The sequence below is a fragment of the Penicillium malachiteum genome (genome assembly GCF_028827825.1).
Source record: "Penicillium malachiteum strain IBT 17515 chromosome Unknown utg000002l:1.0-8849297.0:1.0-8852440.0, whole genome shotgun sequence".
NCBI classification, from domain to species: Eukaryota; Fungi; Ascomycota; class Eurotiomycetes; order Eurotiales; family Aspergillaceae; genus Penicillium; species Penicillium malachiteum.
This window is the reverse complement of record NW_026643095.1, coordinates 4890979-4918406: the sequence shown is the minus strand read 5'-3', so window position 1 is coordinate 4918406 and position 27428 is coordinate 4890979. Positions and strand designations below refer to the sequence as shown.

The 27428-nt window shown below is 47.3% G+C and overlaps 5 protein-coding genes across 5 annotated transcripts; 4 read left to right on the top strand and 1 right to left on the bottom strand.

Annotated features, from left to right (window-relative positions):
* Nucleotides 1–116: 116 nt before the first annotated feature.
* N7483_004820 (uncharacterized protein) lies at nucleotides 117–1436 on the bottom strand (the record flags this gene model as incomplete). The annotated part of the gene is made up of 1 exon (XM_057088257.1): nucleotides 117–1436. The coding sequence occupies one exon, from the start codon at nucleotides 1434–1436 to the stop codon at nucleotides 117–119; it is 1320 nt and encodes a 439-aa protein (XP_056948086.1).
* A 12217-nt stretch (nucleotides 1437–13653) lies between these two features.
* N7483_004819 (uncharacterized protein) lies at nucleotides 13654–14259 on the top strand (the record flags this gene model as incomplete). Its single annotated transcript, XM_057088256.1, has 1 exon — nucleotides 13654–14259. The coding sequence occupies one exon, from the start codon at nucleotides 13654–13656 to the stop codon at nucleotides 14257–14259; it is 606 nt and encodes a 201-aa protein (XP_056948085.1).
* Nucleotides 14260–14617: 358 nt separating this feature from the next.
* clcA (putative C6 finger domain protein) lies at nucleotides 14618–17325 on the top strand (the record flags this gene model as incomplete). Its single annotated transcript, XM_057088255.1, has 6 exons — nucleotides 14618–15424; nucleotides 15507–15994; nucleotides 16055–16135; nucleotides 16189–16391; nucleotides 16492–17053; nucleotides 17115–17325. The coding sequence occupies 6 exons, from the start codon at nucleotides 14618–14620 to the stop codon at nucleotides 17323–17325; spliced, it is 2352 nt and encodes a 783-aa protein (XP_056948084.1).
* Nucleotides 17326–19231: 1906 nt separating this feature from the next.
* Nucleotides 19232–20342, top strand: N7483_004817 (short chain dehydrogenase/reductase family protein; the record flags this gene model as incomplete). The annotated part of the gene is made up of 2 exons (XM_057088254.1): nucleotides 19232–19268; nucleotides 19327–20342. 2 exons carry the CDS (start codon nucleotides 19232–19234, stop codon nucleotides 20340–20342), a joined length of 1053 nt encoding a protein of 350 aa, XP_056948083.1.
* A 919-nt stretch (nucleotides 20343–21261) lies between these two features.
* lah (involucrin repeat protein) lies at nucleotides 21262–27400 on the top strand (the record flags this gene model as incomplete). The annotated part of the gene is made up of 2 exons (XM_057088253.1): nucleotides 21262–22623; nucleotides 22658–27400. 2 exons carry the CDS (start codon nucleotides 21262–21264, stop codon nucleotides 27398–27400), a joined length of 6105 nt encoding a protein of 2034 aa, XP_056948082.1.
* Between the last annotated feature and the right edge of the window lie 28 nt (nucleotides 27401–27428).

Sequence of the window (27428 nt, the reverse complement as noted above, 5' to 3'; positions counted from 1 at the left end):
GTTGAGTCGGGAGAGATGTACATAAATGTCAAATAAACGAGGGTATTCATAACATACGAGAAGAAATCAAATAACAACGTCAAATCAATGTAGTATATGCAGAACGTGAGAAACTCTTAGAATCTGAAACGCCAATAGCTTGGAGGAGGTAGAGGTGGTTCCTTTGGCGGAGATCTGGGAGACGGCTCTAGATCGAATGGATCACTTCGGGTGCTATCACGGGTCTTGGCCATATCAAGGACGTTGGATCCTGGGCTGGCTGTATCTGCGAGAGTAAATGTGCTCTCGCCAGGATAATAGGTGCTCGCTTGGCGGGAATTCGGGACAGACAAATCGTAGTCTTGAGGAAACTTGAGATAGCCAGAGCCTTCCCATGAGCATCGAGAGTAATTAGAAACGGAACGAGATGGTGGAGATATCTCAATGATTGGAGAGACAGGGCTGCGCTCGACGTCATATTGAAAATTCTCTGTGTACCCAGGTGGGGACTCTTCACGGAGATACATGCGGTCAAGAGACAGGTCCTGATTTGAAGCTGCGAGAGCCGGATTGGGGCGAATGTTGGACGGATTGGAGAAGTTCCGCGGGGGAGGGACAACTGGAGCTGGAGCTGATGGTATCGAGACTTCCTGGATGGTATTCATAGATGACTGGGAGTATTGACGTTGGTGGGTGTCGTTGAATGAACTTATTGAATGTCTATCATGAAGCAGACTCTGTCTGCTATTTTTTCGCTTATGTTGACCACCTCGTCGCCGACGGCGGATGAAGAGAAAACATGCTAGAAGACCAATTGCGCAGAATGCAGCTCCTCCAACGGTGCCTCCCACAATGACACCAACTTTGTGATGGCTGCTTTTGGACTGGGCCGACGAGGTCTCCGAAGACGTGCTAGCCCCAGCAATTACACTCGTCATAGAGGTGGAGGTTGATAAAGGACTCGAAGAGTAAGACTGGAATGCCGCAGTGGATGTGGCTGTCTGAAAAGTAGAAGCTGTAGCGGTTGTCGCACTTGCTGGCCAATAAACAGATGTTGTCTCCCAAGTATAAGTCTTGGAGGGAGAGTCGGAGCTAGGAGCTCCGGTAGCACTTGGTTCTTGCATTTGCTGTGATGACGAAGCTGATGTTGTCAGGATGGTTGATAGCGCTTCTGATGGGGCTGTTTGTGGTTGAGGGAGGGTAGTTCGGGTAGCTTCAGCCTGCGAATCTGCGGTTGTGGTCTCAGTCTGAGCGTCTGGCTGAGTACTCGAGTCGGTCGGTGCTGTTAGAATACCAGCAAGAGTGACTGCGTCTGTGATGACCCACGTAGGATGAACAGTCGTAGTCAAGACCGAGGTGAGAGTAACAATCGGGTCTTCGCCTTCCCGAACTGTATTCCTAGCTTCTATAGTGCTCTTTTCATGCGCTGGAGAGGTTGAAGAAGAGACATTCCACATTTCGATCATGCCTTTCAGACAGAATTAAAATGATGGTCGACTTCGGGGCAAAATGGTGGGCCACAGGTGCAATGAAAGCGTCTTTGTCTTCCCACCTTAATAGGGCCAGGGAGACAAAGCAGCCTGTTAACAAAGAAACATTCTTAGACTCCGGTTGGGCGTAGATAAATTAATCACAACAAGGCCATGTCATCAGTGTCTGACAAATAGCCTGTGTCAGGTTCAAAGACACCAAAAAATAATATCCTTTGATCTATTGAATGTCCGATTCAATAGATGTCACGATGACACCAGTTTCAGCCTGGCCGTACAGGGCTGGAAGAGGTTGACAAAGGCGTTTGAGGCCACCACGTCAACCCGTCCCCGGGGTTCCTTATAACCTCCCAAAGTTTTCCCATTTTCGATTCCCCTCTTCGTAACCAGGGGTCTTTCTTGTTTCAAAATTGAAGCTGGCGCTACCAGTGTGTGAGAGTAGAGCGCTTAACCTCCCCCGGGCCAATCAGGGGGCCCACGGGCTTAGGACGATGGGGCGATCCTTACCCCGGTCGAACACAGATGTGATAGTCTGCAGAACAGCGCCTCGTGATGGAGGGGCAATTCAAGGAATTTGGTCACACACGAGTTGGGCATAAAAATTAGGCCAGTTCAGTGAAATACGATTTCTCTAGCGATGATTGACGAAGGTAAAGGCGAAGGACTGGCATCTCCAGGGGCCGGATGGCTGCCTTGGCCCTTGGGCATCTACTTAGTCAGTGGGATATCTCCATCCAACGCTTGCCAGTTGGCAGTAAACTAAATGACCACTAAGATGATATGATGCATCTTCGATTTCTAGAATGCTAATTTATCTCGTACCCCTAATTTCAAAGAACTCCTATCTATCAGAATTCATCCTTGACTCATAACCTCTCGAAGTGAAATTCAATGGCTTCCAAGCCTCCCGAGGTTATTCCCCGTGGCTCTCCACTGTCTCTCTCCTTTTATTCAAATGTCATGTCGTGTTTCACAACTGAAGATACATACCATTTTTAGTGTCATCTACTCCCCTTGATTTTTGAAATCAGTTGCTCCTAGGGCATTTGAAGCTTTCTTAGCTTGGACCCCCCTCGTTTCATCATCTTTGGTCGGGGTGCCACACTGGCAAGAGGTACCTTCAAGTTTCAACATTTGAAGTTCTGATTTAGATCCAGGGCCCTTGATATATATCCATCGTCATTACCATTCAACTTGAGCCCTTGAAAACTTTCTACTAATACCTAGGTACTAGTGTTTTCATCGGCAGGTTCCCTCGATCATGATTCCAGAAAAATCAAGTCACGCTGCCCAGGTGCTCCCATCTAGGCACTCCTGCTACTTCAAGTTCTCGAGGCAATCCCTCGTCCTGGATATCTGGGGACTCGGATGCGACTTTTTATGGCTTATAAACGGTCGACTAGCTTCAATCAAATGGCCATAGGGCGTTTTGCTGGATTTATCCATCCTACTGCATGTGAAGCCTCAATTGGAGATTCTACATACGTGGGAGGGTTCACCGAAGACACGTCGGAGTCAAGCGTCTCCCGAGGTCACCAGCAGCGACTCGGAAGACTATTTCGAAAAGAATCAGATAACCCATATCATCAGCCCCGACATACTCAAGAGCTACAGTGAACTACTAGATGCAATCTTCAAGTTGCCATATAAAAGAGTATCTCAAAGGCACTTGGACTCTCTTTCACTACTGACAACGCCAAACTAATTTACAGCATCATCATTTCCTGCGTTCATTGAAGAAAATGCAGACAGGTTTCTAGTCTTATTTCTCGCCTACCTATGATCGTGCCTCGTGTTGGCAGGCTTGGGACTCCCGGATGCTTGAACTTGAGTTCTCATTGCCACTGGCAATCATCCTGGATTCAATGTTCGAATTGTATACTAAATCTGCCCAAGCGAACATCCCTTTTCAATGCTGACTTTGCTACAGTCACTTTTCTGTTATTGATGAGCTTGTGCAGCCTGATATCTGTCCCCTCTCTGGTATACTCTCAAAGGACTACGTATATTCTCTCTTTCATCGGGGATCCAAAATGTGTCTTTGCTTTGTTAACGATACTAAACCATTGTCTTCTACGTACTAATACTATTTACAATGGGTATTGCACATCTTGCGCTCAATATCATGACTTGATTGCTGTGTTTAAAGGACACTTACCAATTTAGTTCCGATGATTACTATATTCTCAAGTGCTAGTAGGCATTGGCATCAATGCTGAGCTTGGAATTCCACCACATACCTTATCTGATTGAAGGCCAACTCAAAGCCTGAGCCCAGCTACTAGTATTAATGTTTGAAGTTTATTCAAGATCTCTCTCAGGCTCGGCTCAGTCAGTCTTTCTTATTTCAGCCTTCAAGTTCTTCTCTTAGGTAGCTCTGGATTCTCCGAATCAAATGGTTCTGATATGATCTACTCAAGCGCTCACTTATTCCCATGTTCTACTACTATTTGAAATTATTTTGGGGTGAAAGTAGTCTCTACACACTGATGAGAATTACTATCAATCCAATTGCACATTCGGAGATGAACACCGGCAGTTATCTACATGCGAAACTTGCAAGTAAACCATGTGTAGCATATGGGTTATGTCCCTACTAATAGTATATGAGATAAACAAACGATTGAATTTGAACATTCAATTGATGTCTGAAGCTCCTAATACTGTATTCCGAGGTGAACTATGTGAGATAGATACCAGTAACCACATGTACAGGCTGTAAACAGATATTTCAGTGGCGCATGGCATCCATCATCCAAATGTCTCTGCATCATGTACACACACCTGGGTATACAGTATATTCGACTACACTCTCCAATCAACTTCATCAACCCGAACACTAATGCTGTTAAAAACTCTGATTAATGCTCAAGTGTTTATCCCAAAAGTACCTGAGGACACGTTCCAGGACAGCCTCGAAGTCCCAAGTGAAGTACATCATCTCAACACCAGCCACCCCGATCCCCCAATAAGCAGATCAAACAGCCAACAGATCTAGTCCACAGACCCCTTAAAAGAAGGTTGGTCTATTAGCGAAGCGCGAAACGAAAAGAAACGCAAGTTCAGGCGAACGTAACCGCGGCACGGCTGAACCTTCCACCCACATTGACCTCAAATGTTGGACGAAACGCAGTCACATTTGGACCAAACAGCTGCAGTGATCGCACACGATCTCACATCGAAGGCTTCTGATCCAATTTCCAGACTCGTGAGAATATGATTGATCTATCCATCGACCCAACGCTCGTTGGAACGGGCGAGTCGGTGGAGAGATGGGGCCTCGCCCAGACCTCTCTCCCCCGCTCTATGGAGATTATCCTCCGATGACCTATATCCGTGCCTAGGTAGGTACAAGTGCTTTGTAACGGATTACAGCGTCATCTCCGATTCAGCGCCATAAATCCCTACTAGTCGTCTCCGCAACACAATGGCTTTTAGCGAAAAAGCCACCTCGGTTCGTGTTCTTATCCATTGTGTTCGCGTTCAAAGCGCCACCCCCTTTTACTGTTCACTTTGAATGTACGAACATTTGAAACAGAATATCCAACTCGTGTACAAAGTATGGAATACTCGTGTGGAGTTCTTAGCTGGCAATGCAGTGCAGTGCTTCACCGTGTTCAGCATACCACCACCTTGGTCCACTCATGTGGGGCGTGTTGCAGGTTCGACAGATCCGACTTCTCCCCCGTAACTTTCCAGTGTATGGGGTTCGCTTATCGCGACCGGCGGTCTGTTCTGGTTTCCCCCGTATGTTTCCTTGTCCTCGGGTCATCTAGGGCTCTGGTTGGATTGAGATGAACTTTGTTTTCCTGTTGCAGAAACTTGCAGCAAGGTCCGTATGAAAAACTTCGGTTACTCCGTTCTCGGTTCTCCAAGGCTTTATTTTCATTGCCGAGATCTTCGGGCGGCGCTCGATGATGTCGACTAATGCAGACTATTTCTCCTGGATTGTGATATCAACTGGTACAGGAGGGGGTTCCTCCGAGGAAGATCGAGCGGGGACTCAGATAATGTAGACTCTGTTGCAGGTCGAATTAGGAACCCGGACTGTTTATCCTTGTTTTGGAAAGAAAAAATTATCTAACAAATTTCTAACTTTCTCGGTGACGTATCACCTTTTTGTTTCAGAATAAGCTCAACCTTGGAATTACTTGGAAGTCACTCCTCTGTATTGAACATCCACTAGATTGAATGAATATCAGATGAGATTTACATTCCAACCAACTTTATGCAGGAGATAGAAAATGGTAACAGCCTTGTCTTGATTGGTCTTCTTGCTTTGTTTGATATCATATAATTCATGATACTATTATCAAATCATCCAGGATATTGATTAATCGACAAATAAAAACACAGAGCTTCAATGTTTGTAGATTGTCTAACCAGCCTTCAACTCTACAAGCATGCCCATCACACGGATTCACATCACACTAAACCACAAACAAGTTGATCGTCAAGCTCACCGAGTTTCTAGACTTTTGCAAACGGTCCAATTCACAATTCGCTCTCGCTCTTTTCTGGTGATAGTGGGGGCTATGTCAATCACCGCCTCACTCGAGGATCATAACCACATCTAGTATTCGTGTACTTTTTTGCCTTCAATATCGCTTTGCACTTCACATAAGCCCAAGGCTCGAGCCCTGTCATCTGCAATCAGGAAAGAGAGCGAGTGGCTATGATACATGGCGGTGATAAGGAATTCTCACGGTCGGGGTCAAATCAGGAATAGTTCGTACTTTGGTGTAGCGCCCATTGCGCTGTTCTGGTTGATCTCAATCATAGATGAATGTGACAAATTGAAGACAACAATTGTAGCAACCCGTTAGTATTCCAATTCACATTAATTTTTTTGCATTATTATTTGTGCGAGAGGAGTATAGATCCTATAGATCTTTCAAATTTTCCCAAGCGTGGGGTTTCAATGACTTGCGTAAATCATGCACCCGTACACCCGTAGGCTTGGAATCCCCGGAACTTAGCGTGCCCTTGGGCTGGGTTTGACTTTGACTTTGGGGTCATCTCCACTTACGGGAACAAAAAGAACAAAACAGATGAGGAAATAGGAGCCCAGCCTCTCCGGTCAAGAATGGATTCCTAAATTGTAGAGGATGGAAGCAGGTTTCCGGTGCAGAGTGCGGATACGGCAGATCCCGATGCTACAAACCAACTATCCTGGAATCTTGATGTCGCAGCATCTGCAAGATCCCCGATTCAGTTTGTTGTAGTTTCCCCACGACCATCTAGTCTCCCCTTGCAGACAACGAACAGACCAGTCGTTCCTGCAAGCCTTAATCTTTCACATTGTTTGCTGTTCTTTATCCATGGCTCAAGGGGTAGATGCAGCGTAAGGAGGCTCATTCGTAATGCAAAAAGCCAAATTTGGATGGAGGGTTGAAAAAATTTGATGTCACGTCTTCAAGGTATGGAAATTAGAGCGAGACTATTTTCGCATAGTGACTTAATCTCCCTGTGCATCAAACATAGGTAATGTAAGACAACACTAGCGCAAATGTGGGACTCGGGCTCGATTCTCAGATTAATTCGATAAACATAACCAGGTATACTCCGTACTCCGTAGCAGATAAAAGAGATCAATTTGAGCCACATGGAAGAAGGATCCACGTGGATAGAATACATGGATTTCTTGGGCTCAAAGGACAGTGCACTCTGGGGGTGTCATATCGGAACGGTTCATGTCAAGTTTCACGTCTGTGCCAGTCGACGAGGCAACGAAAATAGTAAAACGAGACATGAAGGATCACAAAAGTACACCGTGCATCAAAATGAGCCAAACAGATGTCGACAGTTCCTGCGCTGTATCACGTACGGAGTACGGAGTATACATATCACATTTTTTTTTCAACAGTGGAGAGGCAACCGTATTTTAATGTGGAGACGCCGCCGCCACGGCGTGTGTATCTGCAAGAAATCAGGAAAAGTAAGAAAAAGAACAAAAGAAATAAAAAAGTGAAATCATACCCCGGTGTTTTTCTCTCCCCGAGGGTAATCTGATTTCGCTTGATAAAGCTCGGGGAGGAAAAGAAAGAAAACAAACATCTCGGCTAATCCCGCTGTCAGGATTGGGCTAGGGATTAGGGAGACTACACACAGGTCATTGAACGCACAGTTCAGGGTCTGCGGTCCAGATGTCGTATAATGTATAATGTGTAAGAGGATCAGCTTTGATCCCCTCTTCTCAGCTTGATTTTAAACTCGATCTATTCCAGTTCGGCCAATCAGAGGACTTCATCGCCGATGCATATCTTGTCATCCCTCTTCGTTTGTCAGATGGTCGATCTCATTGCTTAAACAATGGACATGTATTGGTTTATTTTTCTTTTTTTGCGTTCCATGCCAGTCTCGCATTCTTCACTCTTGATAAATCACAATCGATTCATACATAGCTCTTCGATCGGTGGCTTGGACCCTGGGATTCCTCTAAATTGGCAAGTGGGTGAGTGGATCGACGCGTCTGGCATGGATGACACTCGTGACATGTTCCCTTTGGGACTGAAACATGAAGTTGGTCTGGAGTATTTTACAAAGGTGCGAAATCCATGGCTGATCCAGTGATCCGTATTGAAGAAGAAAAAGACGATGATACTGGACATTCCAGCCTTCGTGTTTTTGGGACTTTCCTCAAAGTACAAAGTGATTTGTCACCATGCACTCGTATATTCTTGCTAGGACCTCGTCTAAGCTGCGAAATATTCATAGTTTGGGGAATCATCGACCGCCACTGCCGCAGTACCGTAGATCGAAGAATAGCAACGCACAGAGCACAGCATAGTAGCTGTTGTTTTGGTTTGACGCGAGGACCTGAGACTTTGTTCATGCAGCTGGCTCCCCTCTGTCTACTCCGTACATACTGTCTGGACTGGCACCGCATGTAAGATCTAATGCAATATCCCGTGTAGGATCTAGTATGCAGTATGCTAGGTCCAGTTGTATGTACGGAGTACAGAGTAGTATGTAGACCTCATGGAATACCTGCCCTGACGGAAAGTCAATCGTACTGAATTGGGAAACATTCCTCTTAAACATGGAGTAGTCCTGTGAGCTTACACGGGGTTAATGGCTCCATTTCTACTACCCAGTGGGGAATTTATCGCATATCTGGGGCCCTAGGGTCAATACAGAATAGGGAGAAATACCTAGTCATTTACCCCATACAGGGATGTAGATCACCCACTTTGAAGTGATTCAACAAGAAAAGCTGCTTAAATCATTCCATAACAGAGTAAACAGAGAATAAAGGGCGTCTCTTGGCATACTCTGTCCTAGCCGCATTACAGAACTGGCCAACCGTATTTATTCATTTCATCTCAACTTTGCATCAATTGAAGATTCTCCGGGGTACACGCTGGACAATCAACATCCCTTGCATCTGCTAATTGGTCACCTACAAAACTCTATCCTCGTTAGATACTGTACTATGCATGGCTTGCAGGGCGCAAAGCACTCTGTACTTCAGATGAATATCATTGCGCATGCGTGCGTGTGCATCCTGCGCCTACTGTACCTCTTTTACTACTCCGAATTAGTAGCATGATTAGCCAGATTTACATGAACTCGGCCGGCCGGCCTTATAGGTGAGATTGCGACCCATGAACAACTCGAGGTTGTGATCGACCTTCAGATGCAGTTGATACCTAGAAGGTCTCTATTGCGAGGCTGTTCACCGTGCATTCAAATGCTTTCTTTTTCTTTCCTACTGCATAGACATGAACAGACTATTGATTGTGTATTGGATCTTTGGTTTCTTTTTTATTGAGATCTTGACGTTGTTCCTGGGCATGTTTTCAATATGACTACTTGCTAATTAGTAGGGGACGGCCAACGACATTAGAGCTTTTGAATATGGGGTATACTTACCAGTATGTATTTAAGACACCTGGACTTTTAGGCTACCTACTGGATCACTGAAGAACAAGTGAAACTTAACGCCCAATCTCGATCCAGATGCGCCCAACCGATCCCGAGAGACAGGATAGAAACGGCAGATCGTCGATAAAAGATAGGAGACGATATTGCACCATAATCTTATCACAGTTTAACGCTCTGATTCTTTTTTTGGATTCATTGAGTCTTGCATTTCATGTCCCTTAAGGCTGTCAGCTGTACAGCCCCCTTATCAATACGCCCAGACAATGTTGTACATGACAATGGGAAAAATGACCCGTAGACATTCAGATCCAGCGATTTGCTAATAAAATGTTCGTCTCATATCCATTGGCAGATATTATGATCTTATCTTGCGGCGATATTTCAGCACAGAGCACACATACATAGACGTCCACGGGTTGATTGATAAATCCATTCCGATACATACTGTATCAGTACGGGTGACAATACTCCCCTCCAAACGCGCTCTTCTCCGAACATCCACCCTCACCTCACCCCGTGGAGCTTCATGAAAGAAAAAGATGGAGCCTATGACCTACAAAGCGGGCCGAGTCCAAACTATTGTACTGTAACCAACCGTGAATTGCGGGTATCATTGACTCCACCAATTCCGCTCCAGGAGAACTACTGTACAAGTCGTTTGACTGGCCTAGTTGCCACAGTCTCATAATTTGCACAGCCTGACAGTCGGACGGCTGCGCGAGTCAACGGTTAAAAAGAAGCAAAAAATACATTCTATGGCACGTCCCTCTTGTGGGCTTATGGGCTTGTGTGACTGACCTGCGTCTGCGTTGGACTCGGTCTAACTGGCGAAAGAAAAGCAAAAAAAAATTGTGAAATGAAATCAAACTCGAGATTTCTAATCATTGGTGCATATTTTCGATTTGATTTTCTTATCCCCAGTGTTGGGTAGCAGGGTGGTTTGTTTGAGGGGGGAATTTATCATCGTTGGGCCTCTCTATTTTCCCTTAGTGTTGGGTCGGGTTTAAATGTTGCGTTCTTGCGGTCTGATATCATCTGGGCATCGTACGCCAATTACGGGATGACCGAGTGTCCACATCTTTAATGAAGTCATTTTTCGTCCCAAGCCAGCTGGGACCGGTGTATTCTTTCAATAGGAAAGTCGCGGAGTAATCTTCCCCGGATTGTAATACGAGTTTTCTGGGTTTGGAATGGAGCTTCTTTCATAATTTGATTTTTGGGTAGCACTAGTGATTAGATGTGGATGCTAGTGGGATATTCGGAAATTTATCAATTTAGTAGTGTCAAGGTGCTAGTACCTGGGGTATTCAAATGTCAGTATAGACTAAAGGATATTTTAAGCTCTTTACTGATCCTATCAGATTAAAACATTCAAACGTTCATCCATAAAGTGCAGTTTCTACTACTATATGTAAGATTCATAAGAGCTGCAGAGTGTAAGATAAACATCTAGCATTGAATGAAAATGTGATATGCAACGTCCATTGATCTGAACAGGGATTGGATCATCTCGGTCGAGCTGCATAGAATCTTGAGACTAACTTCTGCAAATATACTCAAGTGCTATACTTTGAATAGTACATCTCATGCTTGGTAACCAGATCACACTGGCAGTCCCGAATATAATCACAACATTGGAACCTTGGAAATACTATCACAATATTCAATGTTTGAACTGGCCTCGGTAGATTCTACAAACATTGAGTCATTAATTGATTGGACGATCGCTCATCACATTCCACAAAATGTGCTATTATCCCTGTCGCAAACCTGTCATAAGTCAAAAATGTCACCGGTGGAGTTTGGATAATTCCCGTGATTAACCATGGATAATAGAGCGGATGTCCCTGGAGGAACCGTGGATGAGCGGTAATTACAATACAAATTCCTGGGGCAGCTGTGAGGTGAGTTCCCGTCAACACTACACCACCCGAGGTCAAGGCAGCTTCTACGGGTTACGGAGTACACGGGATACACGGGAGCTGAAGCTGGAGCCCTATATGGGTCTTTCTATGACGACTGAAAACTAATCAACCCGTTTCAAGACCTCACACCAGGTGTTAACCAAATCCCTGGGTCCAAAACCCCCCCGTTGATCTACCTTTCACCCATATTCCCGGGGCGCTCTGTTTTTTTTCCCTACTTCCCACCACCCACGAAGAGGCTTCAGTGTTTTCGAGAACGCCGATCTAAAGTTCTCCACCGATTGTTTGAAATGGCAAGCCAATAAAGTTCTTCACCTTGGATATTGTTTCACGCCCCTTGCAAGCGGTGTCGCGGCATTGGAACCTAAACTGGCTTTGGTCTTGTTTTCGTTTTCGCTCTTTCCTCTTCCGAGGTCTGCAATTACTCATGCGGGATATAGCTTCGTTCTATCTCTCGATCGAGATCGCTCGATAGACTCTAGTTTCAGTGGTGGAGGCGATTGGTAGGAAGCAACACCAAGATTGTTAAGATTTCCCGAGGACTGGGTCCTTGGGAAGCGATCCTTGTCCTAGCATCCCCCTTTCACCCTTTTCTTGATTCTGGTGATTACAGTATAATTGCAAACTCCCCACATGTGGAGATCCGGACGAATTTTCCAGACTTTGCAGATTGGAGAGTGGTATTCCAAGGTTTTCTTGGGCCGGGAGAACGGGACACGCTGTGATCCTAATCCCTAAGCAGTTTGCCGGAGAAGCTAGGAACATTGAAATATCTTAAAAAAAAATGCAAATGATCCAATGTTCAGATGAAATGGCGGCTAAATGGAGTATACACCTCGTGGCTTACCACTGGAGTCAGTAGACCATACTATATGTAAGAAGTACCTAAAAATCAGTATTATTGTCGTGATTTCTTTCCATTCCTAGAAAGAGTAATGATTGGTATGATTATAATTATCACAATTTACTAATTATGTACATCCAACCCCAGACCCACGCAACCCAGTTAACGGGGAGACCTGTCACTTCGTAGAGTTTCGCCTTTTGGGGGAGATCCTACTGTTTAGAACCCTCCGATCTGGTTAATCTCAGAATTAGAGCCTTGGAGCTTATGGAGGATTTTTTTTATTTTTATTTTTATTATTTTTGTTTTATCTTGATTTTATTTACCAATTTATTTTGTTTTCTTATTTTTCTTATTTTTTTATTTAAATTTTCACCCTAGTCGAAGGAAAAAGGGAGGGGCAAACAGCTCACATATGTGTCGATCTCTACGGACGTAATTCTAACTGCGAATCTCTTTATATTCCCGCTCCCTCGCTTTTCTCCCTGTGGTTTAGAAGGAATTCTGATCTCGGATTTACCATCCCAACTAGAACCTCCAACCCCCGTGAACTTCAGTGCTGTATAATAGAATACAGTATATTTCCTTCATCGACCCGAGAGTTTGGATTAATTTGACGACCCACTGGACACGAATCGAGAACGAAACAAAAAAAACACTGTACAGTCTATTACTCTATTACGAACCTTGGAAGCCCTGGAGGCCGCGGGAGTAGAGTATTTGAGTATTTGAGAATCACAGAGAATTGGAAATCTTGGAACTTCAGGTACGTCACGGCAATACCAAATTTACAATACTGTACATGTTGTACATTTTGTACCTTCCCCCCCCCCCCATAGTGGGGAATCACGGTCATTTGGATCTTTTTATGGATTCCAAGGTTCTTACCACAATACCCTCAATACCAATGCCCTCTTTGCCCCCCTCCACCACTCAGCTGTGCCCAGAGTCCAGTTGCTTTCCGTACTTTGGAACTTCGATCTATCCTCGATGATTTCTTTTTCGTGACTACGACCCCCCCTGGCTCTTTTCGTGGTATCTAATTATTTTTCTTTGTTGCTAGCCGCTCCACCCTAGTCACAAAAGTCACAAAGAAAGCTCCCGCAACGCGCCCAACTTTTGTGCTCTTCTCGGACTCCGGAGGCGCATATCCAAAGAGAGCAAGAGACCGGAAAAATAAAAAATAAAAGAGACGAATCATAAATACTACTTCATTTTCAACAAGCTATATCTGAGCACGGTTTCACCGCTGGTCCATCCCCGAGCTTTTGGCGCGCGCAACCATCTAAAAGCTTCCCCTCCACGCCTAACTTCCGGTCTTCCCCTCCCTTCGAGTCGCATCCCCCCGTCATGTGTATCTAAGGGGTGGAGCTCCAAGCTATATTGCTTTTGATCACTGGTATGAATGAAACAGTTATAGCTACCCTAGCCGTTATTGATCTGGAAAGACATGCGCCTGACACCAGTTTCAGATCTCCCTCATTGAACCTTCTTTTTTTTTCTTTCTTCGTGACTTTGACCCTCTCCAATGCATCGCATGCAACCGCCCGAGGGTCCTAATGCGTCCTCGGCCCATGCGCCCTACGACTCATGGCGCCCTCCATACCATCCATCCTACGAACATCATGCTGAACCTCGCCGTTTATCTGCACTCCAAGGCCCACCTCCCCCGCAAGCATACCCAGGACCCGTCATTCCAAACCGTGAACTACCTCAGCTTCCACCGGCCCAACTTTCACCAGATGGACCTTATGCTCGCCCAAATGGCTTGCCAGCACCAGCACCTCCACACTCTGCTCCCGAGCCAAGTCCAGTACATACCAGCTACCGCCCTCCCTTAAACGGATCCCCGCACGAAGCTTCCCCTCCAGCAATAAGCTCGGATTATCGTTCACGCTTGGGATATCAGCCCTCTGAATCATCGATTCAAAGTGAATCCACACCTCCCCTTCCGGCACATATCTCTTCATCACAGTACATGCAGGCCCCACCTATGATAGCTGGGGGTTCGATGCCTTACGATCCTTATTACGGAAGTCAACCTCCTGGAGCTCGGCAACGAAAGGCAAATCGAGCAACACAAGTCAGTTTCATCTTAATTCTGCTCCTAAATACGATAGTGGTTGGTGCATAGTTACTGACTCGAGGAACAATTTGGCAAAGGCATGCGACCAATGTCGATCACGAAAAGCCAAGTGTGATGAAGGACGACCAGCCTGCAGTCATTGCAAAGAGAATAATTTGGGTTGCGTGTACAAGGAGATTCCGCCACATAAGTTTGTGCTCCGTCAATGATCAAGGCGCTGATGAAGAAATTAACCTTGTGAAGCAGACAAGAAAAGGGTACCCAACAAGTTATCGACCGACTGAATGATCATGGAGATGCAATTTCGACTCAATTTGACAAATTAGTCGGGCTATGCAGTGGCACAGGCAATGAAGTGACGCAACTAGGGCAACAATTAGGGCAACTGGGACAACTGCCTACTCAAATGGTACAGTTGACGCACTTGGTGAGGGAGCTTCATGCCCTCCTACCTGGCGGCGGGAGCTTGGCTCAACATCGCCCGCCTTTGAAGGTCGAGTCCAATAAAATTACTTTGAAGCCTGATGTGTCGGAGGGTACCCCGTCTTTCTCTCAGGAACCACAACCGGATATGCCACCCCTCGGAGACCCCTATGACATGAAGAAGGAGAGTAATGAGGGCGAACTGTCCATCCCGGTGGAACACACGACTGCGGCACATAAACTCTTGAAATGGCCCACAATCAAGGAGTTGATAAGTCCGAAGGAGTATGATGAAGACTATGTGATGAGACTGGAAGAAGAGCGAGGTCTTATCAGTGTTCTTGGACAGGGTGAGAACTCGTTTTCAGCAGATGGCACTCGACTTCCTGTCAGACCAAGGCCACCAGTTCCCGGCCATGCTCCAAGCATCTACATCCCTCAAGAAGGTCTATATATTCCCCAAGAGGAATCTCTACCTTCCGACAGTCAAATCGACATCACCAGCTCTGGCTACTTTAACCTCGATCCGACAACGGCCCGGAAGTACTTCAAGGGCTATCTTGAACGAATGCATAGACTTCACCCTTTTATTGACGAAGAAGAAGTAGCGACTCAGTTTGAAGATTTCCTGACGTGGTATTCTCCATATCCTCCTCACCGGATGGACCGTGTGAATAGCCTCTGCCATGAAAACCAACGAGGAGGGAAGCGTAAACGTCCCTATGATGAGCCTCATGGGATACGAGGTGAATCTGTTGAGCCGATGTCTCCCCACAATGGTCGACACCGGGTTGGTAAGAATATCGAATGTGCTCGTATTCTACTTATACTTGCTGTTGGGGCTATTTGCGATACACCGTCACCTCTCCCAGGTCCAATCATGGATGAGGAAAATGACTACCTTCATCAACATATCCCCCCCACCCTGGCCACCTTTACCTCCCCCGCCTCCTCCGCCTCCGGGTACAACACCAGCAAACAACTTGAACGGCAACGGTCAAGACTCTCCAGCAAGCTCTGAACCAATGACCTTCTTTCCTAACCCTATGATCCCAGTGCCCTCTTCATTTTCATCTGTCACAACCGAAGTCATTGGGAAGAACGCCGGTGCTCTGTCCAGGCGGTCCATATCTAACGTTCGTGATGAGTATGGCAACGTGAAAAATCTTCAAGTTATCCCCGGTCTAGCATTATACGGATACGCAACAGGAATTTTGGGGCATCTCCAAGGAGGAGTGGAGTTGGAGCATGTTCAAGCATCTTTACTTGCGGGCCTTTATGCCGGTCAATTAGCACACCCTTTCCAGAGCCACGGTTGGATTTCCCAGGCGGCTCGAGGTTGCCAAGTCCTTATACGACAGTATGTTTTGAAATAACTTTTTCCTATCTGGCTTATACTGACAACCGATTTTACACATAGGCGACGATTCGAAAGAATTGACGAGGGTGCTAGGAAAGATTTGTATATCTTTGCCTTTTGGACCTGTCTTCAGCTTGAGAGGTGTGTCCCTACTATGTTCTTTGTTTCCACTCCGTACTAATGTGCTGTGTCAGTGATCTCCTGGCCGAGCTGGATATTCCAGCCAGTGGCATTTCTCGGTCGGAGAGTAGGATGACTCTACCGAAGGGTATCTTTACCATTCAAATCCCCGATTCTCTTGAGGCACCTAATACAAGGGTGATGCTGTTCTACTCAGCACAAATTCATCTTCGCAAGGTTCTCAACCGTGTTCACACTGATCTGTACAAAGTTGAAAGTGAGTTTACCCTTGCGTTGTTGGAACCTACATTTCATTTTATTCTGTTACATTTTATTTTTATTCTTATTTTCCCGGTGATTAATGCAAAGAACAACAGAGAAGCGCGAAAAGGAAAAGCGATGGTCTTCGACCGTACAAGAGACTTTGAGCATGAATCTCGATCTTTGGCGCGATAGTCTCCCGATCAATATGAAGTGGAAGGATACCGATGAACCTGCAACTGATATCAATGAAGCTCGCATGAGAGGTAAATACTACGGAGCTCGATACATCATTCATCGGCCACTTTTATATCACGCTCTTCATTTTGGCAAGGAGCATGTCGGAGTTGATGGGCGTATCATGGACCCTGAGAACTCTCCACCTTCCGCGGAAGCCGGGTCCCAGTCAAAGCAGACCTCTCCGTTAATGACTCAAGTCACAACAACCGAAGTTCCGGAAATGACGCGCATGGCGAGTGACCTCGGACCCATGACAAACAGCTTTAATCCCGACTTTCCGAACGGGTGGAGTCCGCCAAATGTGCAGATGCGTGAGCTTCCACAGAAGCTGCGTCGTGCCTGCAAGGTCTGTGTGGAGTCAGCAATACTCAGTACGGAGGCTTTCGATGGAGTTGAGGGTCGACTCGTTGTCACTAACATCTTCGGTACTGCTCATGCGTAAGTTTGTCCCAGGGTATCCCAAAATCCAATGTGGATATTAATCAATCTTCTGATGCAGACAATTCGGCAATATGCTTGTCCTCTCGGCGACTTACCAGTCCTTCCTTGCCGAGCTTATCCCACGAGATAAACTCAAGCGTTTACTCCGACGCACCATCCGGTTTTTACTGCAGAATACCAACATTTCCCCAACCCTTCGAGCCGATGCTCGAATCCTGACCGAGATCTTTGACAAAATCTTTGGTTCCCACCAGCGTAACCAGCTATAGTTCGATCATATGGGCATCATGATGGAGTTATTATCATTTACCAAATCTTTGGACCTTTTGTTTCTTTTTCCTGGGGTTTCTTTTTGGGGCGTGGCTATCTGACCTCTAGGCTTTTCGCCTGTGGTGTTCAATCGGAGTCTATATTTCCGGTGTTCTCAGCTATATATGATCCTCAGCTCGGATGGGGTGAATTCATTCTGCATTTGAGAAGCTCTGATACGTGACCGATCACATAACTCTACCATTTTGGAGGGAAGTTTCGATAGGGTCATATATTGCATCTTGACAACCTATTGCAATTGACTTGGATATCATGTATTACTCTTCCTCATCCGGATCGCTTTTTTGATTGTTTTTTTTTATTAATGATTTCGACCTCACGGCGATATCTACATTTTTGGCCGGCTTGGTGTTTTTTCCCCCTCTTTGAATCTTCTTTCAATGAACTTTTATCATATCCCATGGGTCCTCTTCTTTTGTGAATTTCATTTTGGATTTCTCGGCTCACTATCTGCTTCTTCTGTGTCCTTTTTGACCAATTTTTTTTTCTCTCTTTTGCTTGTATAGGAGTTAGGGTGGTTGCACTTGGATTGCAATTTATGGGGGTGTCTCCATGGATTTTATGGGAATCTACTGTAGAATGAGAACCATTTATCTGGACTTGAATCAATACGGCTACCAGTACCGATTACATGAATATTTTCTCCTCAGACCAGTAGCTTCTACTGGTAGTAGTGGAATCTGAATTCAGACTGCCTGGAGTGATCAGTGAACCAGCGTGTATATGACATAATTGGGGCCATGATTTTCCTCCCCATGTCAATGGGCCTACCAGTTGACTCAAGTGCTTAATGACCCATGGATAAAAACTGATTGTACAGAGCAAGGAGTAAGGGATAAATCTCTATTCTTCACGTTGACCCCCATTTCGGTTTATTGGGGGCGAGTTATTATGCTTGGCGCCATAGATCGGGGGCCATCAACATCGCAACACAATCCAGATTTGGCACTAGACAGTTGGCTATTTCGCCCATCAATAAAGACAAGCCTGAAATATTGATCCGTCGAATTCAACTTACTATGAGGTGTTGATTGCAAAGCCACATGGCACTATAATATTCTTCACAATCTTGTGGCAGCTTGAATATAAGCTCAAGTACGGAGTACAAATTAACCACCTGGGCACTAATGTACACTTAGATGATCCGAGTCAAGGATTGGGGTCCACCTGAGTAATTATCCCAGACTAACAGGTAGGCTCAACTTGAATCTCTCTGTAACTCTGAGCTGGAGCCTCTGGTAAGAACTGAACATTCTCACTCAAGTACTCAGGCTTGGAACTGCCTAGGAGTGCTCGAAGCTGACTCGTGTACTGGAACTTGAAACAAATATTCGAGGCCTTGATTAGGCATTTAAATATTGGTTTCGATCAGCCCTGGAGCATCCTTCAGAGCCATCTGGAGCTGGAGCTTATTAGCTTGGGGGCTATACTTCCACTATACCTAGCAGAGCGCTGCCCAGGTTGACGGTTTGGGGGCTGCACGCGGATTCTTCGGGGCCATTAAACTAAATCTCAGGTAAAATTGTAGAATGACACTTGGTCTGCTCAGCGGATACCTGGTATTGCTATTTAAATTGAGAGAAGGTTGGCACACTGATATGGGTACAATTGAAGTCTATTATGACGGAGTATGTACCGTGGAGTGGAAGGTTAGCTCATCCATGGATAGTCCCAAGGTTCTAATAATACACATGAACACATGAACCCCACTTTTTGTTGCCTAGGTCCACTGTTCGGCCTCATTATAATCGTTGGGGGGCGATTTTCTTACCGTTTTATATAAGGTGAGCAACGTCCACCATTTTGTGGCGCTCATCCCTCAAGCTCTATACATTCCCATACATAATGGCATCACAAGGAAAGAAATGGCCCTCCAGGGAAGGTATCTTACCCCTCTTTCCTCCAACTAATGTTATAGAGATGCTTACAGTTTAATGCAGGTTTCACGGCCGACGTGTTGACCGGTTTCATTCGAAGCACCGTCCTTAATCCCTGGATAATGGTCCCTCTCTTCGCATTAGCCCAGTACAGTGGTAAAGGTCGCGCAGTTACCGAGGCACGCCCTCATCTCCTGAAGGCGCTAAGAGTCTTCGCCTCACTGGGACTCCTCAACCGAGTTAGCGCATGGCTTGACCACCGCAGCGCCAACAATGGCCTCTCCGATACCTACGACTGGAACAAGGAGATCATCGTCCTGACCGGTGGAAGTAACGGCATCGGCCGTATCGTCGCGCAGCAGCTCGGCGACCGCGGCATCAAAGTCGCCATCCTAGATATTACACCCCCTTCTCCAGCTGAGCTTCCCAAGACTGTTCGCTTCTACGAATGCGATATCACCAGTCCCGAAGCCATCACCGAGGTCGCAACACAAATCCGTACCTCCCTCGGTCGCCCCACCATCCTAATCAACAATGCTGGTATCCTACCCGCGAAAACCATCCTCGAGATCTCCCCTCAACTCACCCGTCGTCTCTTCGAAATTAATAACATGTCCCACTACTGGCTGACCCAGGAGTTCCTTCCGGATATGGTCAAAAATAACCATGGTATGGTAGTCACCGTCGCCTCGCAGGCGGGATACACTGTTGCGGCGAATATGGTGACATACTGCGCTACCAAGGCGGCCACTATCGCCTTCCATGAGGGCCTTTCCACAGAGCTGGTCACCAGACTTAATGCGCCAAAGGTGCGCACTGTCCTCGTTACGCAGAGCTTTACTCGCACGACTCTGATTGATGGCTTGACGCCGGAAGATGGGTTCATTGCGCCGCTGCTGTATCCGGAGACTGTGGCGGAGAATCTGGTCAAGCAGGTTTTGACTGGACAGAGTGGACATGTTAATGTGCCAGGCTCTTCGGGATGGATCTCAACTCATTTGAGAGGATTTCCGCTTTGGTTCCAGAATGCTATTCGGAATAGTATGGAGGAGTCGATGCGGGTGGAAAAGAATAAATGATTGATTCCACATGACGGTTGAGTTTTGTAGCACTTGGAAATGTGTATATTTGAGCACTTGAATCGATTGATTGGATCCGATAGTAGTATTAATTTGTCTATTTATGCTGGGTTTTCATCTGATATAATTTGGACAATTTTTCTGTATCTAAGGAGTTTTATCTAATGGATGTATGCTAGACATAATGAGTAAGGGCTACTAGTATTCAAGTTGCTTGTCTCTTCCTGAGTGTACTGCATGGTCATTGTAAATATACCTCGGAAGGGATCAACTGGTGGCAACTATACCCGACTTGGAGAAACTCTAAGATTTCAGCATAACAATAGGTAGCTTCTAAGGTTAACTATATGTAGTATTCAACTCAAGGTAGCCACCTATAGATTTAAAGTAATTACTATATATGATCTCATATCCATACATCTTGTATAGTGACGAAGAATCGTCAATGTGGTCCGTGCACTCCACCCTCACCGCGATTTTGATTCGCTCCACTTGGTGCAGCGACACTTCATCGGTGCCACCGAGTTGATTTTTTTTTTCTTTCTGCAGTTTTCTCTTGCATTGTTCTTTCTGCAGAAACTCAAACTTGAATCAAAATTCGACCAAAAAAAAACCTTGATATCTAACAAATTTATGGAAAATCTCCCAAACTTGAAGCTGACATAGATCCGATCGTCTAGAACAACCGTGGGTTCTTTAGTACTAACCAAGTCCCCGCTGGACGATCCACGGTTCAGCTCCCGTTGTTTACCCCCAAACAAACCATAACAACGCCTCTTCCCCGACCTTCCCAACCTCCCCATTCATTCGATAATTACTACATTCTTTCACTCCCCCTCTCCCCCCTCAATTCTTACATTCCTAACCTTCCACATGGTGGCCTGTCCCGTCTGGGCATTCCTTTAAATCTTTGCCCACCATGTTCAAAGCCCTTATGGGCGGGGGCCGAAGTACGGTCAGCTCTAGCTCAAAGAGTAGCCGCCGCCGAGCCGATTCCACGAAATCTTCCCATAGCCGCAAATCCTCACGGGGTGACGACCGTGATCGTGGTTTAGAAGATGCGCCTTACTCCCCCTCGGCCTCAGGCAGCAGACGTGGTCCGCCCAGTGCTGCCGGCGATTCTGTCGCATCCTCCTATGTGACCGCTGAACCGGAATCTATGATCAGTCCCGACCGTATCATTGAACGAACCCCAAAACGAAGAGATAGCGATCGAGAAAGTAAGAGCTCTCGCCGCCGTGCCCGCGATCGATCTGAGAGCCGAGAGCGTGATATGCGGAATAGTAGTCGAGCGATTGATGAAGGAATGGTCGAGGATCGGGATGACCAGCGCGACCGTCGCGAGCGCCAGCGCACACAACCTGGAGCTCCCTATGTTCCACCAATCTCTGCATCCATGTCGCCAAGCGCACCGGTTGCGCAGTTTGCTACGGACATGGGTGCGCCTGGTTTCTCCCAATTCCCTGGCCAATATGATCATCCCGCCGTGTCAGGATCTGGATCCCCTCACCATAATCCCTCACCGGCACCATATGATCCACATGTACAGCAGCAATTCCCTGGTCAGTTCCCAACTGAGGTGGCAGCACCGTATTTTCCTCCTAATAATCCTGCAGGTGCGGCAGCGGACTACTATGGCGATCAAGGCCAGTCTGTTTCTGAACAGCCGGGCATTCGACCTCACAAGCCGGAGATTATTCCTAACAGCCAGGCACATTTGATGGCCGCTTCCCCGATTGCGAACCCTCCGCCGGAGCCAAGCAGTATTGGTCAGGTTGGCGCCGCCGCTTCTTATTTTGATGATGATTTTCAAGTTCCCGAGGCACCACCGAAGATTTCTTCCAAGCCGCCAAAGCCTGGAAAGGTGTCTTCGAAGCCCTCCAGACCTTCATCGCAGCTAAGCAAGCCTCCTTTGTCAGGTGCTGCCCCGTCTGTTGCTGCTGCCGCCGCAGCTGGAGCTGCTGCTTATGGAATGAGCAGTGGTATGTCTTCATACCAGAGTCACAGCGAATCTCAAACCGAGATCACAACTGCCCAACACTCTACTTCGTACTCGCAGCCGGCTGGTCCAAGTACCAGCAAACCTCCTCCCCCTCAGTCACATGGCATCGGCACTGGTTTTGGTCTTGCGGCTGCAGGTGCAGCTGCAGGATATATGCTTGGTCATGAACATCATCCCGCTAATACTGGAGCTCAGCCCCAATGGCAGGTTCAGAACTTTGATCAGCCATCTCCATCCGGGATGCCCCTTCAAGAATCCCCATCCGCAATGCCTCTCCAAGTTGCTGGTGCTGAGACTGCCATGATGGCCCCAGGTCCTGCCGGATATGCCATGCAAAATCCCGGGTTTTACCCCCCATGGCACTGGTGCCCTTGCTATGCGACATCGCCCCCAGGGTCCAGTGTCAAAGTTTGCAGACTTCTGGCGTGATCCCGAAGGTGTCGGTCGGTTTGAAGACTACACAGAAACCATTGGTGTTTGCAAGTATTGCTTTGAACCGGGCACGACTTCCCTTGATGCGCCTCGCAAGCATCACTACCATGCCCGCCGTCACTCTTCTGATCGCTACAGCAGTAGCAGCTCTTCTCGGGTGGACAAGCTTAGTCGATACCATTCCTCCGAGGATGAAAGTCGTCGTCGCAAAAGATCAAGCCGATCAAATAAGTCTTCTTCTTGGCTTCCTGGAATGCTGGCTGGGGGTCTCTTTGCTGGCAAAGAATTCAAGGACTCTTACCGCGTTCGCTCTAGCACTTCTCAAGATGATCGTGTTTCTTATGACACCGAGTCCGTCTCCGTCTCCGACCGCAGGAGTTATACCTCACGAGGTGTTGTCCGCCGAGCTGGCTCAACTCATGAACAGTACTACTCCGACTCAAAGCATTCTCGCCAGAACCGCTCACGATCCCGGTCGCGATCATCCTCTCAGTCCGGTCGCCATTCTTCTCTTAAAGAGGCAGCGCTGGGTGCTGCTGTGGGTGGAGCTGCTGCGCTAGCTGTTGCAAAATCACACCAGCGGTCCCGTAGTCGTTCTCCATCCCGAGTTCAACGGCGAAAAGAATCTTCCTCCAGTTCGTCTTTTCTTGATGTTTCCCGGCCTACCAAATCCGGTGGTGGCTTTACCTCTTTTTTTCTTGCATCTTCTGAGAACCGCAAAAAGAAGCGGAGCAAGCGCAAAGGATTCTTCTCTTTCAACAGCTCCTCTTCCTCATCTCTTGATGCGGATCTTGCCTTTGGTACTGGTTTCTTGAAGAAGGCCAAAGCTAGAAAGTCTAAGAAAGAAGGAAAAAAGAAAAAGGAAGAAGATGTTGATGCAGCTCTCCTGGGATTGAGTGCAACAGCCACAGCTCTTGCTGCTTCTAGTGCTTCTCGTCGCACCACTGGCCAGATTCTTGCCTCCAGAGAATCTCGTTCCCGTCATTCTAACTACGCTTCCTCAGCCTATGAAGATGAAGAGTGGATTGATGATGAATCAGAGAGTCAAACCTCCGATAGTGTTGAGTCCGCTTTAGCATTTGGAGGCAGCAGTGCTGACTCCAGTTCTGACTCAGGCCGTGGTGGTTGGAGCTTCTTTGGTCTCAACAAGAAAAAGAGCAAGAAGGACAAGAAGAAGAGATCTTCTGCTACTGACGCCGCTCTTGCTGCTGGTGCTGGAGCCCTTGGAGCCGCAGCCATTACTTCTATTGCTCACCATCGTGACAGTCGTGTTTCAAGCAGTGATGGAAGTCTCCAACAAGTCTACCCAGTTGCTACTGGTGATCCTACTCGATTTGATGCAACCCATGTCTCTCCCTCAGTTGTCTCAGCAGATCAAGCTCCGCTCGTCCGTCCTGGTCCTATTCCTCTTCAGCAACCTCAGCCTGTTACTCCCGTTTCTCAAGCCGTGTACACTACACAGGGAGGTCTACCTGGATCTATTCCTGCTTACGCTACCTCTGAAATACCTCCTATCTTCCAACATGATCGTGATCCTCGTCGTATCCATCAACGCAGTGACTCTTTCCCCGTTTTCCCTACCCAGGAGCCTTCATTCTCTGCTCTCAAGCGCCGATCTACTACTAAGGATGTCTCGTTTGCATTGACAGATGAACAGACTATGCAGCAGAGTCGTCGTGAAAGAAAATCAAGGGATCAATTCGATCAAGCTGTTCAATTGATTGATGTTGAAGAAGAGCAGGCCAAGCAAGAGAAGGCAAGACGAGAGTATGAACGTCGTGAAATTGAGCGCCAAGAACTGGAGCGCCGAGAATTGGAGCGCCGTGAAAATGAACGTCGTGATCTTGAGCGTCGTGATCTTGAGCGCCGCGAACTTGAGCGCAGAGAGTATGAGCGTCAAGAATTTCAGCGCCAAGAAGCTGAGCGTCAAGAGGTGGAACGCCTGGAAGCCGAGCGCCAAGAGCTGCGTCATCGCGAACAAGAGGATGAAGAGCGTCGCATTCGTGAGGCTGCCAAAGAAAAAGAATCCTCTCGGATGAAAGACATTGCTATTGGTGCTGTGGGCGGTATTATTGCCGATACCGTCATGTCTCATGAGGCAGATGATGCAGCTGCTTCTGAGGCTAGTTCAGACCGTTACAGCAAGCGCCGAGAGAAGCGTCGCAAGGAGCGAGAGCAAAGCCGCCAAGAGATGGAATCATCAGTCATCACTCGCACGGATGTTGTTGTGCCTGTCGATGATGTCCCCTCTGTGGAGCATGAAGTAGACCCTAGGATGAGTCCGTCTCGTCGCAGCCCTCGGTCCTCCCCTGTTTATGAAAGCTATGCCGACTTCTATGCCCCGCAGGAGCTCCGCCATAGCCCCGATCACGATACGCACTCCACAGATCAGCCTTCAATTGTTGAAGTGGTACCTGCAAGTGAGCGTCGCGATCGTCAACAGATTATTTTCTCTGATGAGCTTAAAAACGGTCCACTTTTCGGCCCAGAGCCATATGAGAATCGTGCTCTTCCTTGGGAAGTCCCTTCACTCTGCCTCATCAAGCCTACTCCTGATCAGAGTGTGAATGGTTCTGTGACTGGCGCAGCATCACCAATTGGACAAAATGTGGTTACCGAGGACCCTGAGCGTGAACGACAGCGTGAGCCAGAGCCAGAGCCTCAGCCTGAGCCCCAACCCCAGTCACAAGCCGAGCCTGAAGTTGAGCCTGCACCCGAGCCTTTGGAGTCACCTGACCCTCTTTATGAAGATTGGTTCATCATTTCCTCCAAGGACCGAAAGAAGCGTGAAAAGGTGTTGAAACGCAAGGGTCTTCCTATTCCTGGAAAGGATGGCTTTGAGCTACCCTCTGATAACGCGCCTGAGCCCGAACCTGAGGTCGTAGCTGAGTCTGAATGGAAACCCCAACGCTCTACTACTGGCTCTCGGGTCTCCTGGGGTCATGACAAAACTCACGAATATGAAGTTCTTTCCTCATCTGAGCATGAACCCACCGATCACGACATCTCTCCATTTGAGGACTCTCCCAAGGAGTTCTCTGTGGCTGAATCTACTGAAAAGTCGAAGAGTTTCAGTGAAAGACAGAATTTTGGAGAGGACATTGAATTCGCAGCCATTCTTGCTGCTGGAACCCAAGCAGCTGGATTTGATTCTTCGGTTGTCCTGAATGATCCTAAGTTCCATACCCGCACTTCACCTCCCGGATCAGAGGATGAGGGAACTTTCTCTTCTCGCTCGAAGTGGACTGAAGAGCAAAGTCAGCCGCAAGGATTTGTTGTGAGTGAGATTGAGAGTGAGAAACCTAGTCTGCCTGCAGATGTTCAAGCAATTGAGCGGCATGTTACTCAGGGCGAGCCATTTTATTCCGAGCCCTTGCCTCTTGCCAAGGATACCTCCTCTCTAGTAGAGTCTCGCGAGCCCACGTCAATAGCTGAAAAGGTCATGGAAGAGCTGAATGCAAAGAGTGACCGTCCTGCCTACGCTGAGAACGATGTCTTCTCTATGCCTGGTGGATTTGACACCCCTGAGGTCTTTCGCGATCTCGCCCAGTACCGTGATGATTCTCGCTCTGTTTTCTCTGCTCCTGTCGAGAGAGAAGTCGAGACGTCGACAAAGTCCAAGAATTCCCGTCGCAGTGGCGATAAATTTGAGTTACTCCGTGATGTTGCTGCTCCTGCTGCTGCTGCAACCGCCGCAGCGATTGCTGCCGAGAGCGTTGATCACCATGAAGAAGAGGAGAAAGACAGGAAGAAGCATCGCAAGCGTCACTCTAAGCGTGACAGTGAGACATTCTCTCTCCCCGACGATAATGATGATGCCCGGTCTACAGTGACCGTTGATGATAATGAAGAAAAGTCCGAACGCCGCAGACGTCGTCACCGCTCCTCTCGCGATAGTGATGTCGCCTCCGTTCGTGATGATAATGATGATACCCGCTCTGTCGTAACCGTTGATGATGGGGAAGAGAGATCCGAGCGTCGCAGACGCCGTCACCGCGACAGCGATACTTTCTCAGTTCGCGATGAGGACGATGACGAAAAATCTGAGCGTCGTCGACGCCGTCACCATTCCTCCCGTGACAGTGACATTGTCCCTGTAGACGATGATGCTGCCTCTGCGGTGACTGCTCCTGAGCTTGATGGAAACTCCGAGCGCCGCAAGCATCGTCATCGCTCTTCTCATGACAGTGGGTTCGATGACGCTGCCTCTATCACTTCTTCTCCTGCCAGAATTGATGAGCGGGAGAAACGCCGAGAAAAAGATGACAAACAGAAGTCTAGTAATATTCTACGCAGTCTTTTTGGCTCTCGAGTCTCGACTACGGAGAAGCGTTCGTCTTCGCGTACATCTTCTCGATCTTCTTCAGTAGACAAGCGTCCTTCTCGTGATGCTGTTTCTGAAGCTGGTGTTGATGAAGAGAGACGCCGGCGCAAGAAGCATCATCGTCATCACAGCTCCAGTGGAGACAAGTATGATGACTATGACTCTGACAAGGTAAGCGTGAAGAGTGAAGCAAATCTGGAGGAGTACAGATCCAAGAGACAAGAGAAGGAAGAGAAGCGTCGACAACGCTATGAAGATATTGTCGATTCGGGGCGCCGCCGGGAATCTGAGAAGGTATAATATTTGAATTTCTTTTTGTTGAACTTAT